Here is a 23,060-nt window from a genome sequence, read left to right on the forward strand (position 1 = left end):
ACCAGCATCAATTTGGGTTGATGAGCTTCCCCATGCATTTAGAGAGTCAATGAATGTGATATTGTATATGAAAAGATAGCCGGAAGCTTCGGAAGCCCGTGACTTAGAGATGCCGATTTTTCCCACCTTCCTGCCTGCAGAGACAGGTGTGAAAACTTTCGTGGAGCGGAATCCCCAGTCTGGGTGGTCGAGCGCATGCGGGAACCCCCAAACCACAATACGCGTACCGTATCGCTGGGGTAACAGCGAGTTACGGCTGTTCGGCTGAGCACAATTCTCTCTTCCCACTCAAAACCTCCAAGCTTCCCTTTTTCTCTTCTCTTTCTCTTCTTCCTTTCCACTCTCCACTCTGCTTTAAGCTTACCACAGGTGAAGGTGGTAATTAGCTTTTGGACATCATGATCTCCACCCGCCTTGCGCGCGCCGGTGCGCTGGTACGTCGTCACACCCTACCTCATCGGAAGAGATGGGCGATGCGCTCATGGCATCCTCCCAGATTCTCCAATGTGGATCATGACTCCGGACAAAGTACAATGATGCTAACATTTCTTCTCTACGACAGGCCCCCAAGTCCCGTCTTGTAAGCAACACAAGTCCAATGCAGGTGCCACATAAATATGTGGTCTTGCGTCACTCCAGATATGGGGTACATGAGATTCGCAGCATACTAACCAATGGTTCTTCCAGCTTTTCGGGACCCGGGCCTACGCTACCGTTGACCCCCTTGACAAGAAGGTCGAGATGACCATTCAGGAGAAGGTGAGTGGCTTAAAGCCTCTTCCCACGATAGCCGGCTACGATTCAAACATCGACTAGTCCGAAAACAGCGAACAGCGGCTAATCAAGATGAATCACATTAGGGCAACTACATCAACTACAAGTACGATCTCACCAGTCTGAAAACAATAAGAAATAAAATGCAAATTGCATAGTATGGTGAAGTTGACTAACATGATCTTGCTTACAGGAAGATGAACGAGAACCTCAACATTGTCCGTTCTCGCCTGCAGCGCCCTCTTACCTACGCCGAGAAGGTCCTTTACTCTCACCTTGACGACCCCCACGGCCAGGAGATCGAGCGTGGTACCTCCTACCTGAAGCTCCGCCCCGACCGTGTTGCTTGCCAGGACGCCACTGCCCAGATGGCTATTCTGCAGTTCATGTCCGCTGGCATGCCTTCCGTCCAGACCCCCACCACTGTCCACTGTGACCACTTGATTGAGGCCCAGGTTGGTGGTGAGAAGGATTTGGCTCGTGCCAACGATATCAACAAGGAGGTTTACGACTTCCTTGCCTCCTCCACTGCCAAGTACAACATCGGTTTCTGGAAGCCCGGTTCCGGTATCATTCACCAGATCGTCCTTGAGAACTACGCTTTCCCCGGTGGTCTGATGATCGGTACTGACTCCCACACCCCCAACGCTGGTGGTCTCGCTATGGCCGCCATCGGTGTCGGTGGTGCTGACGCTGTCGATGTTATGGCTGGTCTCCCCTGGGAGCTGAAGGCCCCCAAGGTCATTGGTGTCCGTCTTACTGGTAAGATGTCCGGCTGGACCACCCCCAAGGATATTATCCTGAAGGTCGCTGGTCTCCTGACCGTTAAGGGTGGTACTGGTGCCATCATTGAGTACCACGGTCCCGGTGTTGACTCCCTGTCCTGCACTGGTATGGGTACCATCTGTAACATGGGTGCCGAGATTGGTGCCACCACCTCCATGTTCCCCTTCAACGACCGCATGTACGACTACCTGAAGGCCACCAAGCGTCAGAACATTGGTGACTTCTCCCGTGAGTACGCTGCCCAGCTCCGTGAGGATGAGGGTGCCGAGTACGACCAGCTCGTCGAGATCAACCTCGATGAGCTCGAGCCTCACATCAACGGTCCCTTCACCCCCGATCTTGCCACCCCTCTCTCCAAGTTCAAGGAGGCTGTCAAGACCAACAAGTGGCCCGAGGAGCTCAAGGTCGGTCTGATCGGTTCTTGCACCAACTCCTCCTACGAGGATATGTCCCGTGCCGCCTCCATTGCCCGTGATGCTCTCGACCACGGTCTCAAGTCCAAGTCTCTGTTCACCATCACCCCCGGTTCCGAGCAGATTCGCGCTACCATCGAGCGTGACGGTCAGCTCGCCACCCTCGAGGAGTACGGTGGTGTCATCTTGGCCAACGCTTGCGGTCCTTGCATTGGTCAGTGGGACCGCAAGGATGTGAAGAAGGGCGAGGCCAACTCCATCATTTCCTCCTACAACCGTAACTTCACTGGCCGTAACGACGCTAACCCCGCCACTCACGCCTTTGTTGCCTCTCCCGACCTGGTCGTCGCCATGACCGTTGCCGGTACCCTCAACTTCAACCCTCTCACTGACTCCCTGAAGGACAGCGAGGGCAATGACTTCATGCTCAAGGCTCCCACTGGTGACGGTCTCCCCGAGCGTGGATACGACCCCGGTATGGACACCTACCAGGCTCCCCCTGCCGACCGTGCCTCCATCAACGTCGCTGTCTCTCCTACCAGTGACCGTCTGCAGCTCCTCGCTGGCTTCGCCGCCTGGGACAAGAAGGATGCCACTGACATCCCCATCCTGATCAAGTGCCAGGGTAAGACCACCACTGACCACATCTCCATGGCTGGTCCCTGGTTGAAGTACCGTGGCCACTTGGACAACATCTCCAACAACATGTTGATCGGTGCCATCAACGAGGAGAACGGTGAGGCCAACAAGGTCAAGAACGCCTTCACTGGCAAGTACGATGCCGTTCCCGCCACTGCCCGTGACTACAAGGCCCGCGGTATCAAGTGGGTTGTCATTGGTGACTGGAACTACGGTGAGGGTTCTTCCCGTGAGCACGCCGCTCTTGAGCCCCGTCACCTCGGTGGTCTTGCCATCATCACCCGCTCCTTCGCTCGTATTCACGAGACCAACCTGAAGAAGCAGGGTATGCTGCCCCTGACCTTCTCCGACCCCGCCGATTACGAGAAGATCAAGCCCGCCGACAAGGTCGACCTTCTGTGTACTCAGATCGAGGTTGGCAAGCCCATGACCCTCCGTGTCCACCCCGCCGCTGGTGGTGATGCCTTCGATGTTCAGCTCAGCCACACCTTCAACGAGTCCCAGATTGAGTGGTTCGTTGACGGTTCTGCCCTGAACACCATGGCTCGCAAGGCCGCTTCCAACTAAATGTTTAATCTTTGATATCAACATTTGGTTTCTATTTGTTCCAGGGATCTCTCTGAGAAACCCCGTGTAAACTACGTTCTCTCGTGTGTTTCAGCGCCCCAGAAAGAGAACGGAGTGACATCTACAGACCTCCCAGGGGAACGAGTGGGGGTCGTCACTCCTTTTGCGTATGTGTTCCTTTTTTGAGCTGGATATGAGGAGTTGCGCTCTGGGAAAAATTTCATGATCTTTTGTTTTAGGCCTATTGGTCTCGCGTTGGATTCCCGATAGTTTGGGTGGGTTCAATGGATATAGTTGTTCGATTTCCCTATATCTCAGTACGTGCCAGGATAGCATGCATACACTATTTCCTTTATGTTCAAATCTGTCCATCGTAAACGTCTTACTTCACATTTTCTACCATCTACTCCGTACATACATTTGAACTTCACCTCGGTGACCAGTAAACACCAAATGAAGCTGAGATAAGCTGCCGAGGCCCGTTGCATCTGCCCCGCAAACGAACCCATTTTCCCACTAAGCGTCATCGGCTTTGACAATTCCGCAATTAAGCACATAAAGCAGAGAGGGGCAGTGGACCCTTAGGACTACATTTACCCCGGAGATCCTATACCAACAGATCCTCCACATTCCCGGTTTTCGGCGATTAATAATAGGACCTCAACACTTGGTCCATACGAACTCATCATTCACTATTATACATCATGGCACAGCTTGTTCCTCTTCCAGAGGTGGAACGCCTCAGTGCATCCGTGATCAGGATTCTAGGCGGGAATCCAGGAAAGGTAAGTGGCGAAAAAACAAACAGAAGAGAAATAGAGCAGTTGGGCAACAATGGTGGCTGACATTCTCTAGTTTACATTGCAAGGTAAGTGACCAGACATGGTAACTCGGCGCCCCTCCCCTCCCCTGGTTTGGGCTGGGCTCGAGCGACCCCTCACTCACCGGAACCAGGAACCAACACATACCTAATCGGCCGTGGACATCAGCGCATCCTCATTGACACGGGCGAGGGCAAGCCCACGTGGGCTGCCCGTCTTGAATCCGTCCTGTCCGAAGAGAAAGCCACGGTGCAGCAGGCTCTTCTTACACATTGGCACCACGACCATGTGAATGGCTTACCAGATCTACTGAGGATCTGCCCGCAAGCTCAAGTTTTCAAGCATCAGCCGGATGAAGGACAGACCGATATCCAAGATGGACAGGTATTTCGCGTAGAAGGGGCAACGCTAGTAGCCGCTCATACACCCGGCCATACAGTGGACCACATGGCATTTGTATTGGAGGAAGAAGATGCGATGTTTACAGGGGATAGTAAGTTGCAATCAAATCTCTACTTTCCGCCAATCACCCATGTTGATATGAAACAGATATCTTAGGACACGGTACAGCTGTATTCGAAGACCTGAAAGTCTACCTGGACAGCCTTCACCGGATGCGAGATCGGGTTACAGGCCGCGGATACCCGGGCCATGGGGCTGTGCTTGAGAAAGTGAGTGCTCGCGTCAGCGAGTATATCCAGCATCGCCAGCAACGGGAAGACGAGGTGCTTCGGGTACTACGATATGGGCAGCTAGAGGCGGCAGGAGATCCGTCACCCGAGCGCAAGGCGTGGACACCGTTAGAGCTGGTGAAAAAGATTTACCGGGATGTACCTGAAAGCCTCCATTTGCCCGCGTCAAATGGGATTCTGCAAGTATTGTTAAAATTGGAGGATGAGGGGCAGACGGTACATGATCCGGAGTCGGGGGAGTGGAGGTTAAGCGGAGAGAAGTCGGCATTGTAAGGCGGGGGTTCGGGGACCCCAAGGAGGTACTTAGGTTACAGGGTTCCTGGATAAGTAATCCGGGAAATATTTATGTATATATCTTTATGATATGGCATTTCAAGGTTGTATTCAGGGCATTTTTGTCGGGGGAGAGCGGGTTCCAAGGTTATGTAGTTCCGGAATAAGCGTCTTGCATCTACTTGGTAACCGGAACCCTCTAGATTCGGATTATAGCCCATGCTGAAATACTGGGATTCCGGGTAAATCCTGCCTGGTTCACAATTTTTCCAGTGTTTGAGGTACATATGACTAGCCCTGAAGGTAGCTAGATACGAGGTTTAGGTAAGTAGACATAGATATCATATGGATCTACACCGACAGAGAATGATCTACGGAATTCCAGAACTACGTATGTTACGGGTAGGATCGACGTCAGCGCATTGTCATCGAAGATGTCGGGCAGCTATCCAAGGCATTATGAACATGTACTCCCATTAAGATAGTGCCTGTAATCATATGCTAAGTGGCTGGTACTCTGGTATTAATGAGTCCAATCATGGAGCGTGAATCGGGCCAGAACGCGGCGAATCCTGTAATTTTTGTCCAACTTGATTGAACGGATCATCATAAAGTCAATACAATAATAGCGCGAAATATTAAAAAGCCCAAATCTCCTCATAGTCCCCCTCCCCCCTTTCTTGATCCCTTTTTTTATATCATGATCTGATGTGAGTGTTATTGAAGAGCTCCACCGTAGCTAAAGTTCCAAGTTTCGGGGCGCTGACCTCACCTGTCTTCCCCCCACCTGCCACCTACTTCTTTCCCTTTATTTTTTTTCTTCGACACCCCCACCACATTGGACCTGCATACTCAGGGGACGCGTGCTAGAAGGAAGAGAAGCTGATATTTGTGGAGAATCTCACGTTTAAATTGTTTTTATTTTGGCTTCACCGCATCTTGATCAGTCGATCATCCCGGTTGGTTCCCTATTCCCCGCGCTACAGAATTGCAAGCATAGGTCTGACCACATTGTTGCTTCAACTGCAGTTATTGCCCCTCTCATCCCTTCGCCAAACCAATAGCAAGCATCAGGCTTTTGATCCGACAATCACTACTCAAGGCGCAAAGCACTGAGCCACCGAGCCTACCGCCACCATGCCGTCCCTTGAAGAGCCCAAGAATGAAGCCCGACTGCTGCTAGTCTCGAACCGCTTGCCCATCACCATCAAACGATCAGAAGATGGAAAGTATGATTTTTCCATGTCGTCGGGAGGTCTGGTCAGCGGATTAAGTGGTCTCTCCAAATCCACGACCTTTCAGTGGTACGGATGGCCCGGATTAGAGGTGCCCGAGGCTGAGATTCCGGAGATGAAGGAGCGCCTGAAGGCGGAGTACGGCGCGGTGCCTGTTTTCATTGACGATGAACTCGCCGACCGACACTACAATGGTTTTTCAAGTCAGTTTGAACCCGATCGGATATTGTGGAGCAGACGCTGACATCATGGCATTCCCCAATAGACTCCATCCTCTGGCCACTGTTCCACTACCACCCCGGCGAGATCACCTTCGATGAGTCCGCCTGGGAAGCCTACAAGGAAGCGAACCGCCTGTTCGCCAAGGCGATCTCCAAGGAAGTCAAGGATGGCGACTTAATTTGGGTGCATGACTACCATCTCATGTTGCTACCGGAGATGCTTCGCGAGGAGATTGGCGATAGCAAGAAGAACGTGAAGATCGGATTCTTCCTGCATACCCCGTTCCCCAGTAGCGAGATCTACCGAATTTTGCCCGTCCGAAACGAGCTGCTTTTGGGTGTCTTGCATTGTGATCTAATTGGTTTCCATACATATGACTACACTCGGCATTTCCTGAGCAGTTGCTCGCGCTTGCTGTATGTACCATCGTTTCTTGGGGTGGATTACGTCAACTGACCAACGAATACAGGGGCCTTACGACTACACCGAATGGTATCGAGTTCCAGGGCAAGATTATCACCTGCGGAGCTTTCCCCATTGGAATCGACCCTGAGAAGTTTAAGGAGGGGTTGAAGAAGGAGAAGGTCCAGAAGCGTATCGCCATGCTGGAGCAAAAGTTCCAAGGCGTCAAGCTCATGGTCGGTGTCGATCGCCTGGACTACATCAAGGGTGTACCGCAGAAGCTGCATGCCCTGGAGGTCTTTCTCAGTGACCACCCAGAGTGGGTCGGAAAGGTAGTCTTGGTACAGGTCGCCGTTCCCAGTCGTCAAGATGTCGAGGAATACCAGAACCTGCGGGCTGTGGTGAACGAATTAGTGGGCCGAATCAACGGCAAATTTGGTATGTAGTAACGTTCTGCGATCGTATGACAATTGCTAATTGGTTCGTTTCACAGGCACGGTTGAGTTCCAGCCGATTCATTTCCTCCACAAGTCTGTCAACTTTGATGAGCTCATCGCTCTCTATGCCGTCTCGGATGCTTGTATTGTGTCTTCTACCCGTGATGGCATGAACCTCGTCGCCTACGAGTACATTGCTACTCAGCAGAAGCGCCACGGTGTCCTGGTCCTCTCCGAGTTTGCTGGCGCTGCCCAGAGTTTGAACGGCAGTATCATTGTCAACCCATGGAACACGGAGGAGTTGGCCGGTGCCTACCAAGAAGCTGTCACCATGAGTGATGAGCAGCGTGCTCTCAATTTCCATAAGCTGGACAAATATGTGTCCAAGTACACCAGGTACGTCAACTCATTTAAGCCATTTTGACTAGAGCTAACAATATCTTCTAGTGCATTCTGGGGCCAGTCCTTCGTCACCGAGCTCACTCGGATTTCAGCCCACTCTGCTGATAAATTCCAGGCGAAAAAACTCGTCGTTGCCGACAACGCCGCCAGTGATAGCGATGTTCCCGAGCCCAGAGGAGTTGAATAGTCAAACTGTAGAAACTCCGCTCTGGGATAAACACGTTGAATGAAACTTAGATGCTCTCACGACATGGATGTGGCGAAATAGTCTTGTGATTTTGTGCTTTTTGGGCTGTATGGGTCTCGTTTTCTTTCTTTTTTTACGTTCGGTTCGAAGAATAATCCCCTACTCATCTAGATAAAAAAAAAATGAGATATCCTCTCGGCTGTTCTTGATCATGTTCAAAATGTATTTGCAGACCTCGGAAGCAGTTGTCAATTGAGTAGAGGCTCAGATATCACAGATCTTTCTTTACCTGCATAAACCCATGTGGTTGCTATTGACAACAATGCACTCCAGCAACACAGGTGCCCAGGTGCATTTGCAAAATCCAGTTTCCAGCTTCCGTATCATCAGGTGTCTTGCACTTGGGTTCTACAGTCTGATCACAGTTTGTGTTTTTGTCGTACGTTGGAAGTTCTTTTATCGTTTCAACGCTTGTCTTTAGTGGCGGCCGACATATACCGCTTGATCATGAGAGAGGGAGATTATGTAAAGCAAGACTTTGTAGTGATAGTATCTAAACAACAATCGCAGTCAGCTACAACGAACCGTGATAGGTCGGTATCAATATCCGGTATTGATGGCTACCTTCGCCCTAAAACAGGCGCGTCCTTGCCCCCCGGATCGGGACAGACTGAACTCTGGAATAGGGAAGGTGGCTGATCCTAGTCAAGCGCGGCTTATTTGACATCGAATATCTTTCTTCCCGTATTGGAAGCATTGAATCTATGAGAACAGCAATGATATAGAATATCTAGGCAAACGCCTGGCAGTTATGATCTTGTGGGCCGGCCCGGTCCGTAATTGAACATGTCTACAGTAGCAAGGACTTACAAGCGGTTTTGAAAACGAGTCGCGAGGACCGTCAACAATTTCCATATTATTTTGGCAACTAGTGGGATCATTGAAATACATCGGGATATTAATAAGGCTTATACAAAAGAGTGTAACTGTTGATCGGTCGAGCCCTCCCTAGCACGCCATATCATCCAATCACCAAATTAACATACTCCAAGGCCGTACTATCGCAGCCTCTAGTGGTGCCAGCAGCTAGCCACGAGGTGCTCGTAGTCACAGACACTGGTCTGAGACTGGAAGGCGGTTCCAGGGCCACAGGTCTTCAGGACGGGCTTTCCACCGGGAGGGCACTCGTAGAATCGGTGGCAGTCAGTGGGATCGGCCCAGGCAGCGGCACCAGCGGCAGCATCGGTTCCGTCGACGACGGGAGCGGCGCCAACCGAGTTGAAGAGCACGAAGGCCATGAAGGTGGTGATCACTTGGTAGGAGAACTGCATTGTAGCGGCTATTGATTGATTAGCCAGTGTCAGATGAGTTGAGCTAAGGAGCTTAAGACACACTTGAATTATCTGAATAATTAAGGATTATTGTAGAGAGTGAGGCTGGAGGATTGTCAAGTTGATGGTGGTGAAAATCGTCTTGGTTGGTGAGCTACCTCGGACTTTATAGGATTCCGTAACATTCCTGCCATCGGTAAAGGCTGCCCTCAGTATATCGTGGGGAAATGTATGGACGGTAGTAAAGGTATTCCCCAGCATAACTTACCCTGTTTGCCGGGAGAATTTGAACCCGAAGTAGCCGCCATCCCTTGTGGCCGGCCGTTTCCTTCATTGTTTTGTTTAAGTGACATTTGGTGGCTTGGAGACAATTCACCAATTGGTGGATGGCACCGCCGATTCATATTTGTTGGCTTTCACGCCACAAATACTTTGTTTTCACCAGCCGGGAGTCTCTTGCGGACCTTGTGGTAGCACTGAGAATGAAGTCTAAAAACAGCCAGAACTTTACTGTCTTAGACGGGAATATTTGCATATTGTTACAGTTACAATAGAAATAACTGGCATCCTACCATTTGCGTTTAGAAAATACTGTGTGATCTTTTTTCTGGTGCTGCATGAAGGGTTTCTGGAAGGGGCATGCCATGCAACTCCTTGCAGATCACGAAGCCCTGGGGCACTCTGATGGCCCTAGTCCCTTCAGGCTCACAACAGAATTGGGAACGGAGATGAGACCGAGTCAGACCTAGTGTCTGAAAACCCACGATGCATTTTCCGCCCAGCAAGAAGATATACCTTGAGCAGGTGACGCCTCATACCGGTACTTGCAGTCTATCGACGGTTTAGACGTCACACTGTATGATATCCATATTTAAATCACTAGAGCCAGTAAGATCAGGACTGAAGCAGGGCGTTCCATGTTAATCGCTACAGATGATCACAATTTCAATCCTGATAAGCATTTGAGGTCAATGTTTAACATCGCGAACATTAGTTAAACGTCGCCCACTGACCAATACGGCGCTCGCCTTATCTTAGTCAGCAGAGGGACGGTTTAACTATACACATGCCAAAAGGTGGCGCTTCGTCCTTGCGGAGACTAAACTATGTTGGGCAAGAAATGGACCATTCGTGGATCACTGAAAGTATCTGTACCTATCTGGATCCACTTACTCGGTGCTGGCGGACTCTCCGTAAAAATAATATGACAGTCAAGCCTTGCGGTCTCGATCCATGATAGTTTTGGGCCCAAGGTTGATTGTATGAGACAGAAGATGAAACCAAGATGTTAGCTGCCTATTGACAACGCCATAAACAATATATGGAGTCCGGAGTATAGGTGTCTGGTGGTAGAATGTCTGATCCTTGTTCTCCAGTGAGTTAGCGATTGACCGATTCGAGGGTTGGACCAAGAAAGCAAAGCTTTACTACTTCCTTGATGGGTTCAGGATCTCTTCCACTCTACGCCGAGAGTTCTTAAATGATCAACATTGCCATAGGCTTCTTTAGTAGTCTGGTCCGATGGTTTCATAAAACCAGGGATAAGCATATTCAGCAGATTGTTCCTGAAAAGTGGAGTCAGTTGCAGGAACGCGACTTAGGCGTTCCCCTGGCCTCAATTCTCACCATAATAAGTTTCCTCGACTTAGCAGACTGGTTTTCTGGTCTCTTGAAGTCCCGGGAGAATTGCTCGTTCAGTGGTTAAAGAGCTAGGCGCACCTGCTTGTTCACTTTCATAGCTACCAGGAAAGCTAGTCTGTTTCCCATTTGATTCCTATTCGACCCCTCTTTGACCTCTCGGTCTCTTAATCTTGTATCAAGCTTAGCCCGCGTGCGTCTTATTCAGCTGATACTAGGTCAAGGTGGGCTCTCGCTCCGCGTGTGCTTGGACGATGGATCTACTTACGTACCTCCATGGCAACAGTGAAACCAAGCAACCTTGATGGGGACCATGGAGCTAATTACCTGTATCTATAAAACCGAGGGCGCTTGTCGCTCGAGAATCAGCATCTGGTCTTTCTTTCTTATCTACCTGTTAATCTTTGAACCCTTCAATCTTTTTTATAGTATCCTTTCCACAATGCCAAACCTCTCCTACTTCGGTGTGCTGGCTGCAGCCGCAATCCCCAAGCATGGCCTGCTTCCAGGAACTGTTACCTCTGGCTCTATGGTCACCGCAACCCTGTCTACAACGTGACCGTCACAGATGAGGTGTACTACCCCGACGCCACTTTCGACTACTGCAATGTCACCATGACCTACTCCCACCGCGGCAAGGACGACAAGGTCTTATTGAACTTCTGGCTTCCTACCCAGAGCAGTTCCAGAATCGTTGGGTTTCTACTGGTGGTTTCGGTTTTGCTATCAACGTCGAAGAGACTCTCCCTGGTAGTGTGATATACGGCGCTGCTACCGGCTGAACGGATGGTGGCTTCGGTGGTTTTGCTACCAGCTTCGATGATGTCTTTCCTTTGGTTAACGGAACTTCCAACCTGGATGCTCTGTACATGTTCGGTTACCAGGCTCACCATGAGATGTCTTCCATTGGTAAGGCACTCACGAAGAACTTCTACGACATCTCGGACAAGAAGCTTTACGCATACTATCAAGGGTGCTCTGAGGGTGGTCGTGAAGGATTCAGTCAAGTCCAGCGCTTCCCCGAAGAGTGGGATGGTGCCGTTATTGGTGCCCCTGCAGTTCGCTACGGTCAGCAGCAGGTGAATCACCTATTCCCCCAGGTTGCTCAGCAAACTGCTGGATACATTCCACCGTACTGCGAACTGGAGAAGATTGTGAACCTCACCATCTCTGCGTGTGACGCTCTTGATGGTAAGGTGGATGGTCTTGTTGGACGCACCGATCTCTGCAAGCTTCACTTCGACTTCAACTCGACTATCGGCGCTAGCTACGACTGTGCTGCCACCTCTGCAACTCTGCGCAAGAGACAAATGCCCTCCGCCGCTAATCCTGCTCAAAACGGTATCGTGACTAAGGAGGGTGCAGACCTAGCTGCCATAATCTATAATGGCTTTATGGACAGCGATGGCCGCCGAGCTTACTTTTGGTACCAGTATGGCTGTGAGATGACCGATGCCGAAACTGTGTATGATTATACTACTGGAAAATGGGGTATAGATATTTCTGAACTCGGTGGTGAGTGGGTTACTCGTGGCTTGGAGCTGCTCGCAGAGGACAACCTCTCCACCCTGGACGGCGTCACCTACGATACTCTCCGTGATTGGATGCTGGAAGGCTGGCAACGCTACGAAGATGTCTTGCAAACCACCTGGTCTGACCTGAGCCCCTTCGAAGCTGCTGGCGGCAAGATCATCTCTTACCACGGTGAATCCGACAACAGCATCCCCCCTGCCTCTTCCGTCCGCTTCCACGAGTCTGTTCGCTCCACTATGTATGGGAATGAGTCATTCGCGGAGGGCACCGGCAGCATCAATGACTGGTACCGCCTTTTCTTGGTCCCTGGTGCTTCTCACTGTGACACCAAGTCCCTACAGCCCAACGCTCCTTTCCCGCAGACCAGCCTTGGTTCACTGATCGACTGGGTTGACAAGAGGGAGATGCCTGTCACTCTTAACTCTACTATCTTGTCTGGCGATCACAAAGGTGACCAGCAGCAGCTGTGTGCTTGGCCTCTACGTCCTCTTTGGAAGAACAACGGAACTATCATGCACTGTGTCTTTGACAAGGCCTCGTATGATACTTGGATATACGATTTTGACGCTTTTCCCTTGCCTGTCTACTAAATTACTCAAGAAGAAATTCTGGCATAGTTTGGCTTGGGTTATCGAATGTTTTCCCATTCTCGTGACCGGTTACAACTAGCCTAGGATACTCTTTTGTCACATTGTTATGATATAGTACATACTCCTTGTTCAGTTTTTAGATACGGTGACAATCTACAGTCCTGATTGAAGCAGAATTACGACAATCATTGAAAACAGGATTGCGCGTAGTGTGTAAAGCCTAGATAGAGAGCGGGTATCCTTAAAGTAAACAAAAAGTAAAGATTGATCCAACCAGCTCTCAGGCATCATTTTGCAGCGCGTCCTTGAAAATCGAATAGTTTCCGTCCGCCCTCGAGTCAAGAATAGCGAAAACAAGTTCTTCAAAGACACCACTCCACTCCGGCTCATTCATTACCTCATTGTAGATTCGCGCGACCTCTCGTGGAGGATTACGATATGCGCCGCAACCCATAGCACCGAGAACACCATGAGTAATATTGTTCTTCGCAAAAACGCGAAGGACCTGTCGCATTTTGTCCTTGACGACCCGAATGTCCCCAGGGTACTCTGTTTAGTGTTAGTAGCTCATCTTACTATATTGTATCTTCTTACATGCATACCGAAATGTTCGTTGTCTTCCGCCAGTGGAGGACATCGCAAACCCGCCACACTGACCACGCCCACAACAAATATCCTGCTGGGCTCGTAGACAAGGCACCAGTTTTTGACTTCGTCTCTGAAAACAGCCACTTTGGAGGACCAAATTGCTGCAAAATCTGCAAGAGGATAGAATCTGTCCTGGAGGGTTGCGGCCAGAGTGCTGCGGAGACATAGAGCCTCCTCTTGAGCTAGAGAGCCCTTCAACCATCCACCCCCAGGCTCTGTATTACTGGCCATGTTGAGAACACCGACACTGGCCGATGGCTCTCGGTCCAGGATTTCCTTCGCAGCTGTGAAGCTGTCTTGGTTGCGAACTGTGACTTTCGGTTTCCCCGCGCTGGGGTTTGGAGGGTCCACTCGAGGGAGGAGGTCAGGGTAGACAATTGATGACTGAGAAGCCTCGGTGTTCATAAAGATATCTGGAGTGTGTAAAAGGGTATCTGCTGCCAGGTCCTGGCGTTGCGCTCTCTTTGGAGGCTCTCGGAACATCGACGCCATCATGGTCATTGTTGATAGCTTGAGGAGATGTGTTGGACTCTAATATCTTTTCCTGAAATGGTTCACTTTTCGGTTCCAAGATTGTGATATTAGCTGAAGAAGAATGCAGAAGGAGGGGAAGTAGAAAATATCGATTTAGGAAAATATGGGTGCCGAAGTTGTGTCAAGCTTTATGTAGTTCATGGATGAGGCTCATTTTAGATCCGTATCAAGCATTGTTGCCTAATTTGACTTAGATAGCACTTGAGAAAACTCTCAAAAAAGCATTTGAAATCTTTGATTTTATTTATATGCATGTTCAAGGCTCAAATAAACATTTTCAAGCTTGCACTTGTTCAATGTTCTAAGAATCTAAGACTCGAGTGACGCCGATGCGCATACATGTGTGCAAACAGTGCAAACACAACTCCGAGAATTTCTCAACTTCAACTCCGCAAACCCGCAACATCGACCTCATCAGCACTTTCTCCATTGTCTCCGCTCACCGGTCTTCTACCCGGATATCTGTACCCGATCCCACTCTACCTCTAAAAGGGATCACAGAGGAATCTCAATCACAATGGCCCCCAACCACATCCTCCGGGCTACAATGCCCATCCGGTCAATCGCATCCTCAATGGCCATCCGATCAACAATTCTCCCCTCCGTCTCAATCTCCCAGAGCCTCCGATCAGCCTCTACAACCTCCACCCCTACACAAAAGTCTACAATCCCCTCACCAGACTCCGCACAGAACCTCAAGCCACCCGCCCTGCTCCGCAACTACGCCTACACCCTGAAGACCGGCACCGTCGAGTCAGTCGGCCGCATGGAGCGCACCGTCCGCGTCACCCAGCGCCACAACATTTGGGACAAGCACATTGGAAAATTCTACCCTAAGGAAACGCGGTACCTGGTCTCCGACCCGCTTAACTCGCTGCGCGAGGGCGACGTTATCGAGTTCTCGTCTGGTGCACCTAAGAGCCGTCACGTTCACCATGTTGTTGAGCGGATCATTACCCCCTTTGCTGTGCCTATTGAGGAGCGACCGGCTGTTATGTCGCGTGAGCAGCGGGAGCAGGAGCGGGAGCGTCGCTGGGCGAACAAGTATGTGCGTCGGGAGTCGCGTCGGCAGGGTGAGGAGGTCGATTTGGTTGCGACAGCAGCTGGTATTGTTGGTGAGGAGGAGGCGAAGTCTCTTTCGAAGGCGCAGTTGATTCACCGGATTCATGCTGGTCAGGAGCGCGTGGGCAAGTTGAAGAAATTGGTTCTTGAGCGGACGGCTGAACCTCCGGTTGCGACTCTCAAGGAGGAGTAATAGGGAGCTTGTGCGATTATTTACTTTGGCCTTGTGGACTTGATATCCATGGTGGTGTTGCATGTTGGATCATATGTACTATATTATACAGCCTCGTTTCATTGATATACATTTAACTTTGCATCTGAGATGTGATCTCATATTCTCTAGTAGATTGAAGCCCAGCTTTCCGAAGCCTTCTAGGCTTGCTGTTTACGATTCTCTATAAACAAGTTGTCCAGAAAGTCAATGATAACGTAGCGGCATTAAAGAAGTATGTGCGAGAAAGAGCCCCAGCCCTGATACAAAGTCAAAACTGTATACACGGAAAAGCGTGACCATCTCCCTCCTGTGGATGTGGTCCACCCATTCATTCCTAAATCACTTGTAAATGGAAAAAGTCACTGGTATCACAGAAGAGAAACCAACTCCTTTGCCCTGAAACGACAAACAGTTCTTTTAATGAAACTTTGCAGTGCGCCAGCTTGGTGGTTCCAGTGTACCATTATTTCGTAGAAAGACTTGATCTGGCAAGGGGTTTCCGGCTGCCAAATCGGCGCAGACTGGTATCCAGATTTGATGAGAAGCTTTGCTTCAGTAGGTTTCAGCAGCTAGCAGCGTTCATGATGCGTAAACCTTGACCTTGAGATCCACACTGGCAGTGGCAACGACACATCTGATCGACATCTTATTTGCGGCATCCTTCGCACTTTTTGCACCGGATTCTGCAGCGCCGTTGGTTCCCTCGCCATTCGCACCAGTATCCTTGATCAAAGGAGGTGCCCACCGAATTGAGCTGACAAAGTGATCATGGTCATCAATCTTACGCACACATTTGCATTCCTGGGTGAGATCCCAGCATCGTAATGTCTTGTCGTCTGCTACTGAAAGCAGATATTTCCCACCAGGGTGGAAGACCAGCGCACGCACCCAGTTGTCATGGCCTATGAGGGTCTTGATCAAATTACCTCGTGCATCCCAAAGACGAATGGTCTTGTCACGACCTGCGGACGCAACAAACTCTGCTGATGAAGAGGCTGGCGGTGGCTTCTTCAGGCCAGCCAAAGGCGCAAGATGCGGGTAGCTGGTAGCTGGAGCGAAAGCAACGCACTCAATGTAATGTTCGTGCCCTAAGAAGGTGGCCTTTGTTTCTCCCGATGAAATATCCCAGAGCCGAGGTACTTGGTCATCACCCGCAGAAAAGAGGAATCGGCCATCTGGGGAGGGAACAACATCACGCACCCACGCAGCATGCCCTTGCAGTGTTTTAACGCAATACCCTGTCGTTACATCCCATATCCGCAAGGTCATATCCCGAGACGCAGACACCAAAAGGTTTCCTGACATTGGGGATCCCGCCGCTCCTGACGGGATGAAGCGAACTGCAGATACGCTGTGATCGTGACCTGGTAGAGTCCTGATATTTTTATATTCATCGGCGGGGTCCCACAGCTTGATGGTGAGATCAGAGGAACAGGATGCAAGGAGGGTACCCCCTCGCGGACCTCCATAATCCACATCCAAGACAGCCCTCGTGTGACCCTTGATCGTGCGTTCGAGCTCACCCAGCTCCCAGTCCCAGATCTTAATTGTCGTATCTTCTGAGCCGGACGCAAGAGATGAGAAAATCGGGTGAAAAGCAACACAGGTGATTGGTTGCCGGTGCGACTCGAGGTCGTGTCGAGCCGGTGCTCGGGGCAGCCAGGAGGCGGGGTCCTGATTTCTTCGCGACAGCGATGTGGGAGTCGCGGTGTCCAGCTCAGCCTGGAGCGAGGCACATCGCGATTCCAAATCCATAATCTAAAAAATACAACAGATCAATATCCCTGAACATCTATATCCTCCACACCGACATGTGAACGATGCTCTCACCTTCTTCTGTAATCGGACTACACTAGTCCACTTTTTCTCTAAAAGACCCTCATATTTCTTGAGTGTAGAGTCATCGACCGTGATCGAGTCACCGAGTTCTTCTCGCAGCGCCGCGGAGCTTTGGGGTAGGTTCGCCGAAGCCAGGTATGCAATGATTGACTTGTGTCTGCAGTAAAAAATGATCATGTTAGTACATAGTCACGATCGCGATCGACTCCATATCAGGGCGCATACAGCTCCTCCGCCTGCCGCGCCGTGAGTAGCTGGCTCATGGTGCCGGCGGCTTTGTGTGTTTCCCAGGCAGTCCTCAAATCACCTCCGCATACACCGGAGACCGTCGCTTGCGCAGAACCAGAGAGGCAATGGTTCAAACAAATAGTAGAAGATCTCAAAGACAAATTGAGGCCAGCAAGAAAGACTTGAAGTCCTTATTCTCTACTGAGTGTAGGTTTTTTTCCGCAGGAAGTTCAAGATGTTAAAGATGAAGATCCACCGCGGGGTTTGAAGCAACAAAACAACGACACCGCCAAGCCCACTTGTTTACTTCCCGATCTGTGTTTATTTCCTTTTCCCCTCCGGATCTTGTAATCAACTTCCCCCAGACCACTCGACAAACTTGTGGGGTTTTCATGAATTTACGAGAATTATATTTCTCCTTACAAGCTCGACTTTCCTCGATTCCAACCCTACTACCCCTTTTAAGTGATCCGTATCCCTGATCGCGCGGACTGAAGCCGATCCCGAATTTCGTGCCGTCCACCTCTTTGGGCACCAAACCCTCTCGGTAAGGAGATCGCAGCCCAGCCTTAACGGGCAGAATCCTTTTATTCACTTCTTTGTTTATACTGCGCATTGGCGGTCTGTCTGTGTGAATACTTGCAAACGAGCTGACCACATTGCGTTGCTAGGTGCCGAATCAGTTACACCGTCCTTTAACGTCATCTAGCCAGTCACCATGGCGGACGCTGAACCAGATTTCTCTTCCTTGCCGTTGCCCGACCGGTTCGCCCATAAGGTGTGTCCTCCCTTTGTAGCGCTTCGAGGTGGCTTGCCAGACGACGAACCGAACTGACCATGACGACATTCGATAGAACTGGAAAGTCCGCAAGGAAGGATATGAAGATGCCAAGGCACAATTCGAAAAGACACCCGATGAATCAGCCCCTGTATTTACACCATTCTTAAACGACCCCAGTTTGTGGAAAGGGGCCGTCGCAGACTCCAACGTTGCCGCGCAGGTAGAGGGCATGGGCGCATACTGTTCATTTTTGAAATTCGGAGGCCCACAAGCATGCGCAAGGTATGTTTCTCTATATTAGAGTTGTTCAGCTTATATTTTGTGGACCTAATGGTTGACTCTTCCAGGACTCGGCATCTCACTATCGGCCCGATCTCGGAAAAGGGTCTCCCCTGTGCCAGACCAGCCGGTAAAGCCAGCGCCCAGGAGGCTCTGTTATTATGCGTTGAATTAGATAAAGCCGATCCCGTTCTCGAAGACCTTTTGCCTACACTATCGCACAAAGTACCCAAGGTGGTCGCTGGTGCTTTGGCTGCTTTAACGCTAATCTACCACAACTTTGGATGCAAGATTGTGGACCCGAAGCCGACACTCAAGGCTTTGACTAAGGTATTTGGCCATGCGGATAAAAATGTGCGTGCCGAAGCACAAAATCTTACTGTGGAGATGTATCGATGGCTTCGCGAGGCCATGAAACCACTGTTCTGGGCAGACTTGAAGCCGGTCCAGCAGCAGGATCTCGAGAAGCTGTTTGACGGGGTGAAGCAGGAGGCAGCACCGAAGCAAGAACGATTCACTCGGGCTCAGCAAGATGCGATGGCTGCGGCTAGTGCAGCTCCGTCGGGTGGTGATGCTGAAGAGGAGGGAGAAGAATACGCCGAAGATGAAGACGAGGCTGAGGTTCTCGACCTTGCAGAGCCCGTTGATATTATGCCAAAGGTACCTAAGGACCTACATGACCAATTAGGCTCATCAAAATGGAAAGATCGCAAGGAAGCCTTGGATGCATTGTACAATGTGATCAATGTTCCTCGAATCAAGGACGGCCCTTATGATGAAATCGTGAGAGCGTTGGCCAAATGTATGAAAGACGCCAACGTCGCGGTGGTGACGGTGGCTGCGAACTGTATCGATTTGCTGGCCAGGGGTTTGCGCAACTCTTTTATGAAATACCGATCCACCATTATGGTGCCGATATTGGAGCGTCTCAAGGAGAAGAAACAGTCTGTGGCCGATGCTTTGGGTGGAGCACTCGATGCTGTGTTCTTATCAACAGATCTTTCAGACTGTCTGGATGATATCTTGGAATATCTCAAGCACAAGAACCCGCAAGTGAAGCAAGAGACAGTCAAGTTTTTGATTCGCTGTCTTCGTACCACTCGAATCGTTCCATCCAAGCCCGAGATCAAGTCCATCGCTGATGCAGGCACAAAACTCCTGACCGAGTCTACGGAAGGAATTCGAGCCGGTGGTGCAGAGACCCTGGGTACTCTCATGAAGATTCTGGGCGAACGAGCCATGAACCCTTACCTTGATGGATTGGATGACATTCGGAAAGCGAAGGTCAAGGAATTCTTCGAGACGGCAGAAGTGAAGGCCAAGGATCGACCCAAGCCAATAGTCGCACCCCCAAGCCCGCTGCTCCAGCAGCTAGAAAGACTATGGCCCCTGGAAAGAAGCCAGCGTTGGGCATGAAGAAACCGGCTTCTGCTGCTTCCGCGGCTCCGTTAGAAGATCCCCCAGCCAAGGTTGCTCCCAAGGGTATTCCCTCGAAGCTAGGTGGTATTCCAAAGGCTGGCGGTCTCGCTCCTCCCGGTTCGAAGCTCAGAAGCAAGCTTGGTGGTCCAGGAGGTTTAGCCTCGCCAGTCAGACGAGCTGCTCCTCCCCCAGCGGAAGAAGAGGCAGCCCCTCCAGCTGCACCAAAATTCGGTCTTGGTCGTGGTCTGGCTGGTCGCCCTATTGCCAAGCCCTCAGCAGTTGCTGAATCCGCTCCAGCTCCCGCCCCTGCCATGAGTGGTATCTCAGCGGCAGAACGCGCTGAACTTGAACAACTTCGCGATGAAAAGGAGAGGTTTGCTCGGTCCATTGAGGACATGAAGTCTGAGCGTTCCAAGTTCAACAACCAGCTTACCGAGCTGCAGAATCAGAATGCTCAGCTAATTGAAGATCACACCAGAGATGTCTTGAGCATCAAGGCAAAGGAGACCCAACTGGTTCGTGCACGAAGTGACGCTGAGGCTGCCGAGGCCAATGTTCAAAAGCAGCAACGGGAGATTGAACGCTTGAAGCGCGAATTGGCGCGGGCCCTCCGAGCTACAGCAATGAGCCCACCCCATGCGCCATCGGAAAGTGGCAACATGGGCTTTTCGGAACCTGCATCTATGTACCACGAAGCCTCCAGTGGAACCCCCTCAGCAGCACGATCCGGCCTCCATATGGGACCCCGGTTCGAGAGCTCCCGGCCTCGAAGCTATGCCTCCGCCAGTCCTAGTGAAGAGAAAGAGAACAACGGCCACGAATCACCAAGTCTTGGTAGCCGAGATGGTGGACTTGGCCGACGCAAGCTCAGCCCGACCTACGGCTACTCCAACATCGGAAGTCCAACCCGCTCATCGACTCGCAACTCCACCAGCCACGCAGACGAAGACCAACAGCCCCGATCATCAGAGCCCGCAGAGAACTGGAAGCGAGCTGCTGAAGTGACCAGTCAGCTCAAAGCCCGAATCGAACAAATGAAGGTAAGACATCTCGGTACCTGCTGCCCATGAATAAAATTGCTAACATAAAAACAGGCCCGACAAGGACTCTCACGACCTCCCGCTCAACGTTAATGACAAAAACGACCGCCATCATGCTTATGTCCCTTTTTCCCTTTCGATGCTTTTAAACTCGGCTTCTTCTATTCTGTCACGCCCCATCTCGTTGTGAGCATCTTCAGTCTTCTGGGTGCACTGGATTGGGATTGTGGCTTCTGTACTCTATCTTTGGGTGTTCCTTACGCTTGGTCTTCTATTTCCCTGTATGTTTTCATACCACCGTTTTGTCTGTTTGCAAGATTCCACCCTTATTTCATGTTACGGGGTTTTTTATGGGGTACTTTCCTGGAGGTCTTGTCTGATTAATAAACCTTCTATCAATCTGGATGTTACTTTTCATCTGGCTTGGCTTGTTTCAAGGCAGATTGTATAGTATGGGTGCTATATGTAGTTGCTAATCCACGTCCTGTATTATTCCTTTTAAGGGTGTACCTGGGTGTACGATATCCGGACTTCTTGGGTCTTTGTCGGCGTTGGCAAGGCTGTACTCCAGGAACGTCCCTGGATGTACACATGTTGTTGGTTAGTTATTGAGAGCGCTTTCCAGAAACTTTAATGGTAAATTCCTAATTATTCTCTTCTCTACGAAGGCGTTACATTGGTGATGTACTAAGATCTAGTATGGAAACGAGGTCATACAACAAAGACAGCAAATATTCTCATATGTGATAACATGATGAAGTCGCTTAGCCAGTGAGCTTAGGTCCAAGCATTCAGAGATTTCTGCCCTTTCCAAGGTGACCGTTGAATGAAGTGAATGAAAAACGAAAGTGAAGAGCCTACTCAAATGGCTAGACCACTGGAAGTGAATCAATGATCTAAGTAGTGACTTCTTCCAAGAAAGGGTATAAATAGCTGCAACTTTTTCACTTCTGATTCTTTCTTTCTTCAACCTTCTCCTATGCATTTCCTTCCTATTTCTCTCACATCCTTGCCAAGCGTTGTATTTTAACAGGAATGTCTACCTTTACCAATCCTGGGCAGCCTCCTGCTGGCGCCTATCCTACCGCTACCACGGATTCTCATCTCTACTGTTGGGGCTGCACGCTACGTGATGACGGTACGTTTACTCCAGTTTCCTAAACCTGGCGCATACATAAGCTTATCATACGTTCTGTCAAATATAGGGACTCACAGTCCCTACTGCCACCGGCAAGTTGTCCGTGCTGAGAAAGCCCGGCGGAAGGAAGAAGCTCAGAAGCGAAGGCTGGATGTCTGCACGCAGATAGGCAAAATGCTTAATGGGCTGATCATCTATGCTATCTATGCCCCGGATGTCGATGTATGTACGGTTTTACTCTGGACTTGATCATTGACTGATGGCTTCTAGGACGAAAATCGGGTGGAGACTTTAGAATTTTGCAAGCAGAAAAATGATATGCTCATTGAGTGCCTTATCAAAGCGGGTTTGGTCCCTAGTATCAATGTGGGTACTGTTATACTCTAGACTTGATCATTTACTGATGATTTCTACTAGTGACCGATGACCCTACCCTACTTTTGAATCTCGTGATCCACTGGCCTGTCTTTGTATTGTTCTGTGCGTTGGACAAACTTTGCCGTTTAAGCTAAAGGAAGAATCCTCACCCGCATTTAGACATCTTAAAATTCAAGTCTCCTTTGAACATCAAAATTTCGGACTCTTCAGCATGTTCTGCTTAACTTCATAATACCAGTTTATTCTTGATCTGTGACCTATGTGTTGTGTTTATCTTTTTCACCCACTTCGCTGTACGATCCCCTATGATCAACCAGAGACATCGCCTTATTTGTTTATTTGCCCTTCGCATGTGCCCAGCTTGTCTACTTTGTTGAGTCGCTTAAGTGACATATTTGTAGCTGCTCAGTCTCCCTGCTTTATTTGGTATCTCTATGTGTTATCCTGACCTGACTTGACTTTACTCATATTACATACAGGCCCTAATGGCTTTGAGATTAGAGCTTGATATCTACGACAAGCAATAACGTTGAACCGAATAAAGTAACAAACGCATAT

At 50.0% G+C, this 23,060-nt stretch overlaps 10 protein-coding genes across 10 annotated transcripts; 7 read left to right on the forward strand and 3 right to left on the reverse strand.

The window, feature by feature from the left end:
• Positions 1–398: 398 nt before the first annotated feature.
• acoA (aconitate hydratase ACO1) lies at positions 399–3,179 on the forward strand (the record flags this gene model as incomplete). Its single annotated transcript, XM_057061509.1, has 5 exons — positions 399–434; positions 563–580; positions 688–759; positions 861–880; positions 968–3,179. The coding sequence occupies 5 exons, from the start codon at positions 399–401 to the stop codon at positions 3,177–3,179; spliced, it is 2,358 nt and encodes a 785-aa protein (XP_056925471.1).
• A 704-nt stretch (positions 3,180–3,883) lies between these two features.
• Positions 3,884–4,965, forward strand: N7503_001963 (uncharacterized protein; the record flags this gene model as incomplete). Its single annotated transcript, XM_057061510.1, has 4 exons — positions 3,884–3,964; positions 4,035–4,047; positions 4,134–4,493; positions 4,550–4,965. 4 exons carry the CDS (start codon positions 3,884–3,886, stop codon positions 4,963–4,965), a joined length of 870 nt encoding a protein of 289 aa, XP_056925472.1.
• Positions 4,966–5,900: 935 nt separating this feature from the next.
• On the forward strand, positions 5,901–7,850 carry N7503_001964 (glycosyltransferase family 20 protein; the record flags this gene model as incomplete). The annotated part of the gene is made up of 5 exons (XM_057061511.1): positions 5,901–6,403; positions 6,466–6,838; positions 6,892–7,262; positions 7,318–7,657; positions 7,709–7,850. Exons 1-5 carry the CDS (start codon positions 6,103–6,105, stop codon positions 7,848–7,850), a joined length of 1,527 nt encoding a protein of 508 aa, XP_056925473.1. The 5' UTR covers positions 5,901–6,102.
• A 1,070-nt stretch (positions 7,851–8,920) lies between these two features.
• On the reverse strand, positions 8,921–9,181 carry N7503_001965 (chitin binding peritrophin-A domain-containing protein; the record flags this gene model as incomplete). The annotated part of the gene is made up of 1 exon (XM_057061512.1): positions 8,921–9,181. The coding sequence occupies one exon, from the start codon at positions 9,179–9,181 to the stop codon at positions 8,921–8,923; it is 261 nt and encodes an 86-aa protein (XP_056925474.1).
• A 2,080-nt stretch (positions 9,182–11,261) lies between these two features.
• On the forward strand, positions 11,262–12,942 carry N7503_001966 (tannase; the record flags this gene model as incomplete). Its single annotated transcript, XM_057061513.1, has 3 exons — positions 11,262–11,283; positions 11,388–11,517; positions 11,634–12,942. 3 exons carry the CDS (start codon positions 11,262–11,264, stop codon positions 12,940–12,942), a joined length of 1,461 nt encoding a protein of 486 aa, XP_056925475.1.
• Positions 12,943–13,222: 280 nt separating this feature from the next.
• On the reverse strand, positions 13,223–14,091 carry N7503_001967 (uncharacterized protein; the record flags this gene model as incomplete). Its single annotated transcript, XM_057061514.1, has 2 exons — positions 13,223–13,491; positions 13,545–14,091. 2 exons carry the CDS (start codon positions 14,089–14,091, stop codon positions 13,223–13,225), a joined length of 816 nt encoding a protein of 271 aa, XP_056925476.1.
• A 550-nt stretch (positions 14,092–14,641) lies between these two features.
• Positions 14,642–15,379, forward strand: N7503_001968 (uS17 family ribosomal protein; the record flags this gene model as incomplete). Its single annotated transcript, XM_057061515.1, has 1 exon — positions 14,642–15,379. The coding sequence occupies one exon, from the start codon at positions 14,642–14,644 to the stop codon at positions 15,377–15,379; it is 738 nt and encodes a 245-aa protein (XP_056925477.1).
• Positions 15,380–15,979: 600 nt separating this feature from the next.
• N7503_001969 (WD40 repeat domain-containing protein) lies at positions 15,980–17,502 on the reverse strand (the record flags this gene model as incomplete). Its single annotated transcript, XM_057061516.1, has 3 exons — positions 15,980–17,158; positions 17,231–17,396; positions 17,465–17,502. 3 exons carry the CDS (start codon positions 17,500–17,502, stop codon positions 15,980–15,982), a joined length of 1,383 nt encoding a protein of 460 aa, XP_056925478.1.
• Positions 17,503–17,946: 444 nt separating this feature from the next.
• On the forward strand, positions 17,947–21,112 carry N7503_001970 (putative spindle pole body component). The gene is given in 6 exon segments (XM_057061517.1): positions 17,947–18,014; positions 18,139–18,245; positions 18,322–18,530; positions 18,596–19,868; positions 19,883–20,986; positions 21,041–21,112. 5 exon segments carry the CDS (start codon positions 18,186–18,188, stop codon positions 21,077–21,079), a joined length of 2,685 nt encoding a protein of 894 aa, XP_056925479.1. The 5' UTR covers positions 17,947–18,014; positions 18,139–18,185; the 3' UTR covers positions 21,080–21,112.
• A 909-nt stretch (positions 21,113–22,021) lies between these two features.
• Positions 22,022–22,511, forward strand: N7503_001971 (uncharacterized protein; the record flags this gene model as incomplete). Its single annotated transcript, XM_057061518.1, has 3 exons — positions 22,022–22,124; positions 22,192–22,346; positions 22,395–22,511. The coding sequence occupies 3 exons, from the start codon at positions 22,022–22,024 to the stop codon at positions 22,509–22,511; spliced, it is 375 nt and encodes a 124-aa protein (XP_056925480.1).
• Between the last annotated feature and the right edge of the window lie 549 nt (positions 22,512–23,060).

This window comes from Penicillium pulvis (assembly GCF_028828015.1).
Source record: "Penicillium pulvis strain IBT 33274 chromosome Unknown contig_12_segment0_segment0, whole genome shotgun sequence".
NCBI lineage: Eukaryota > Fungi > Ascomycota > Eurotiomycetes > Eurotiales > Aspergillaceae > Penicillium > Penicillium pulvis.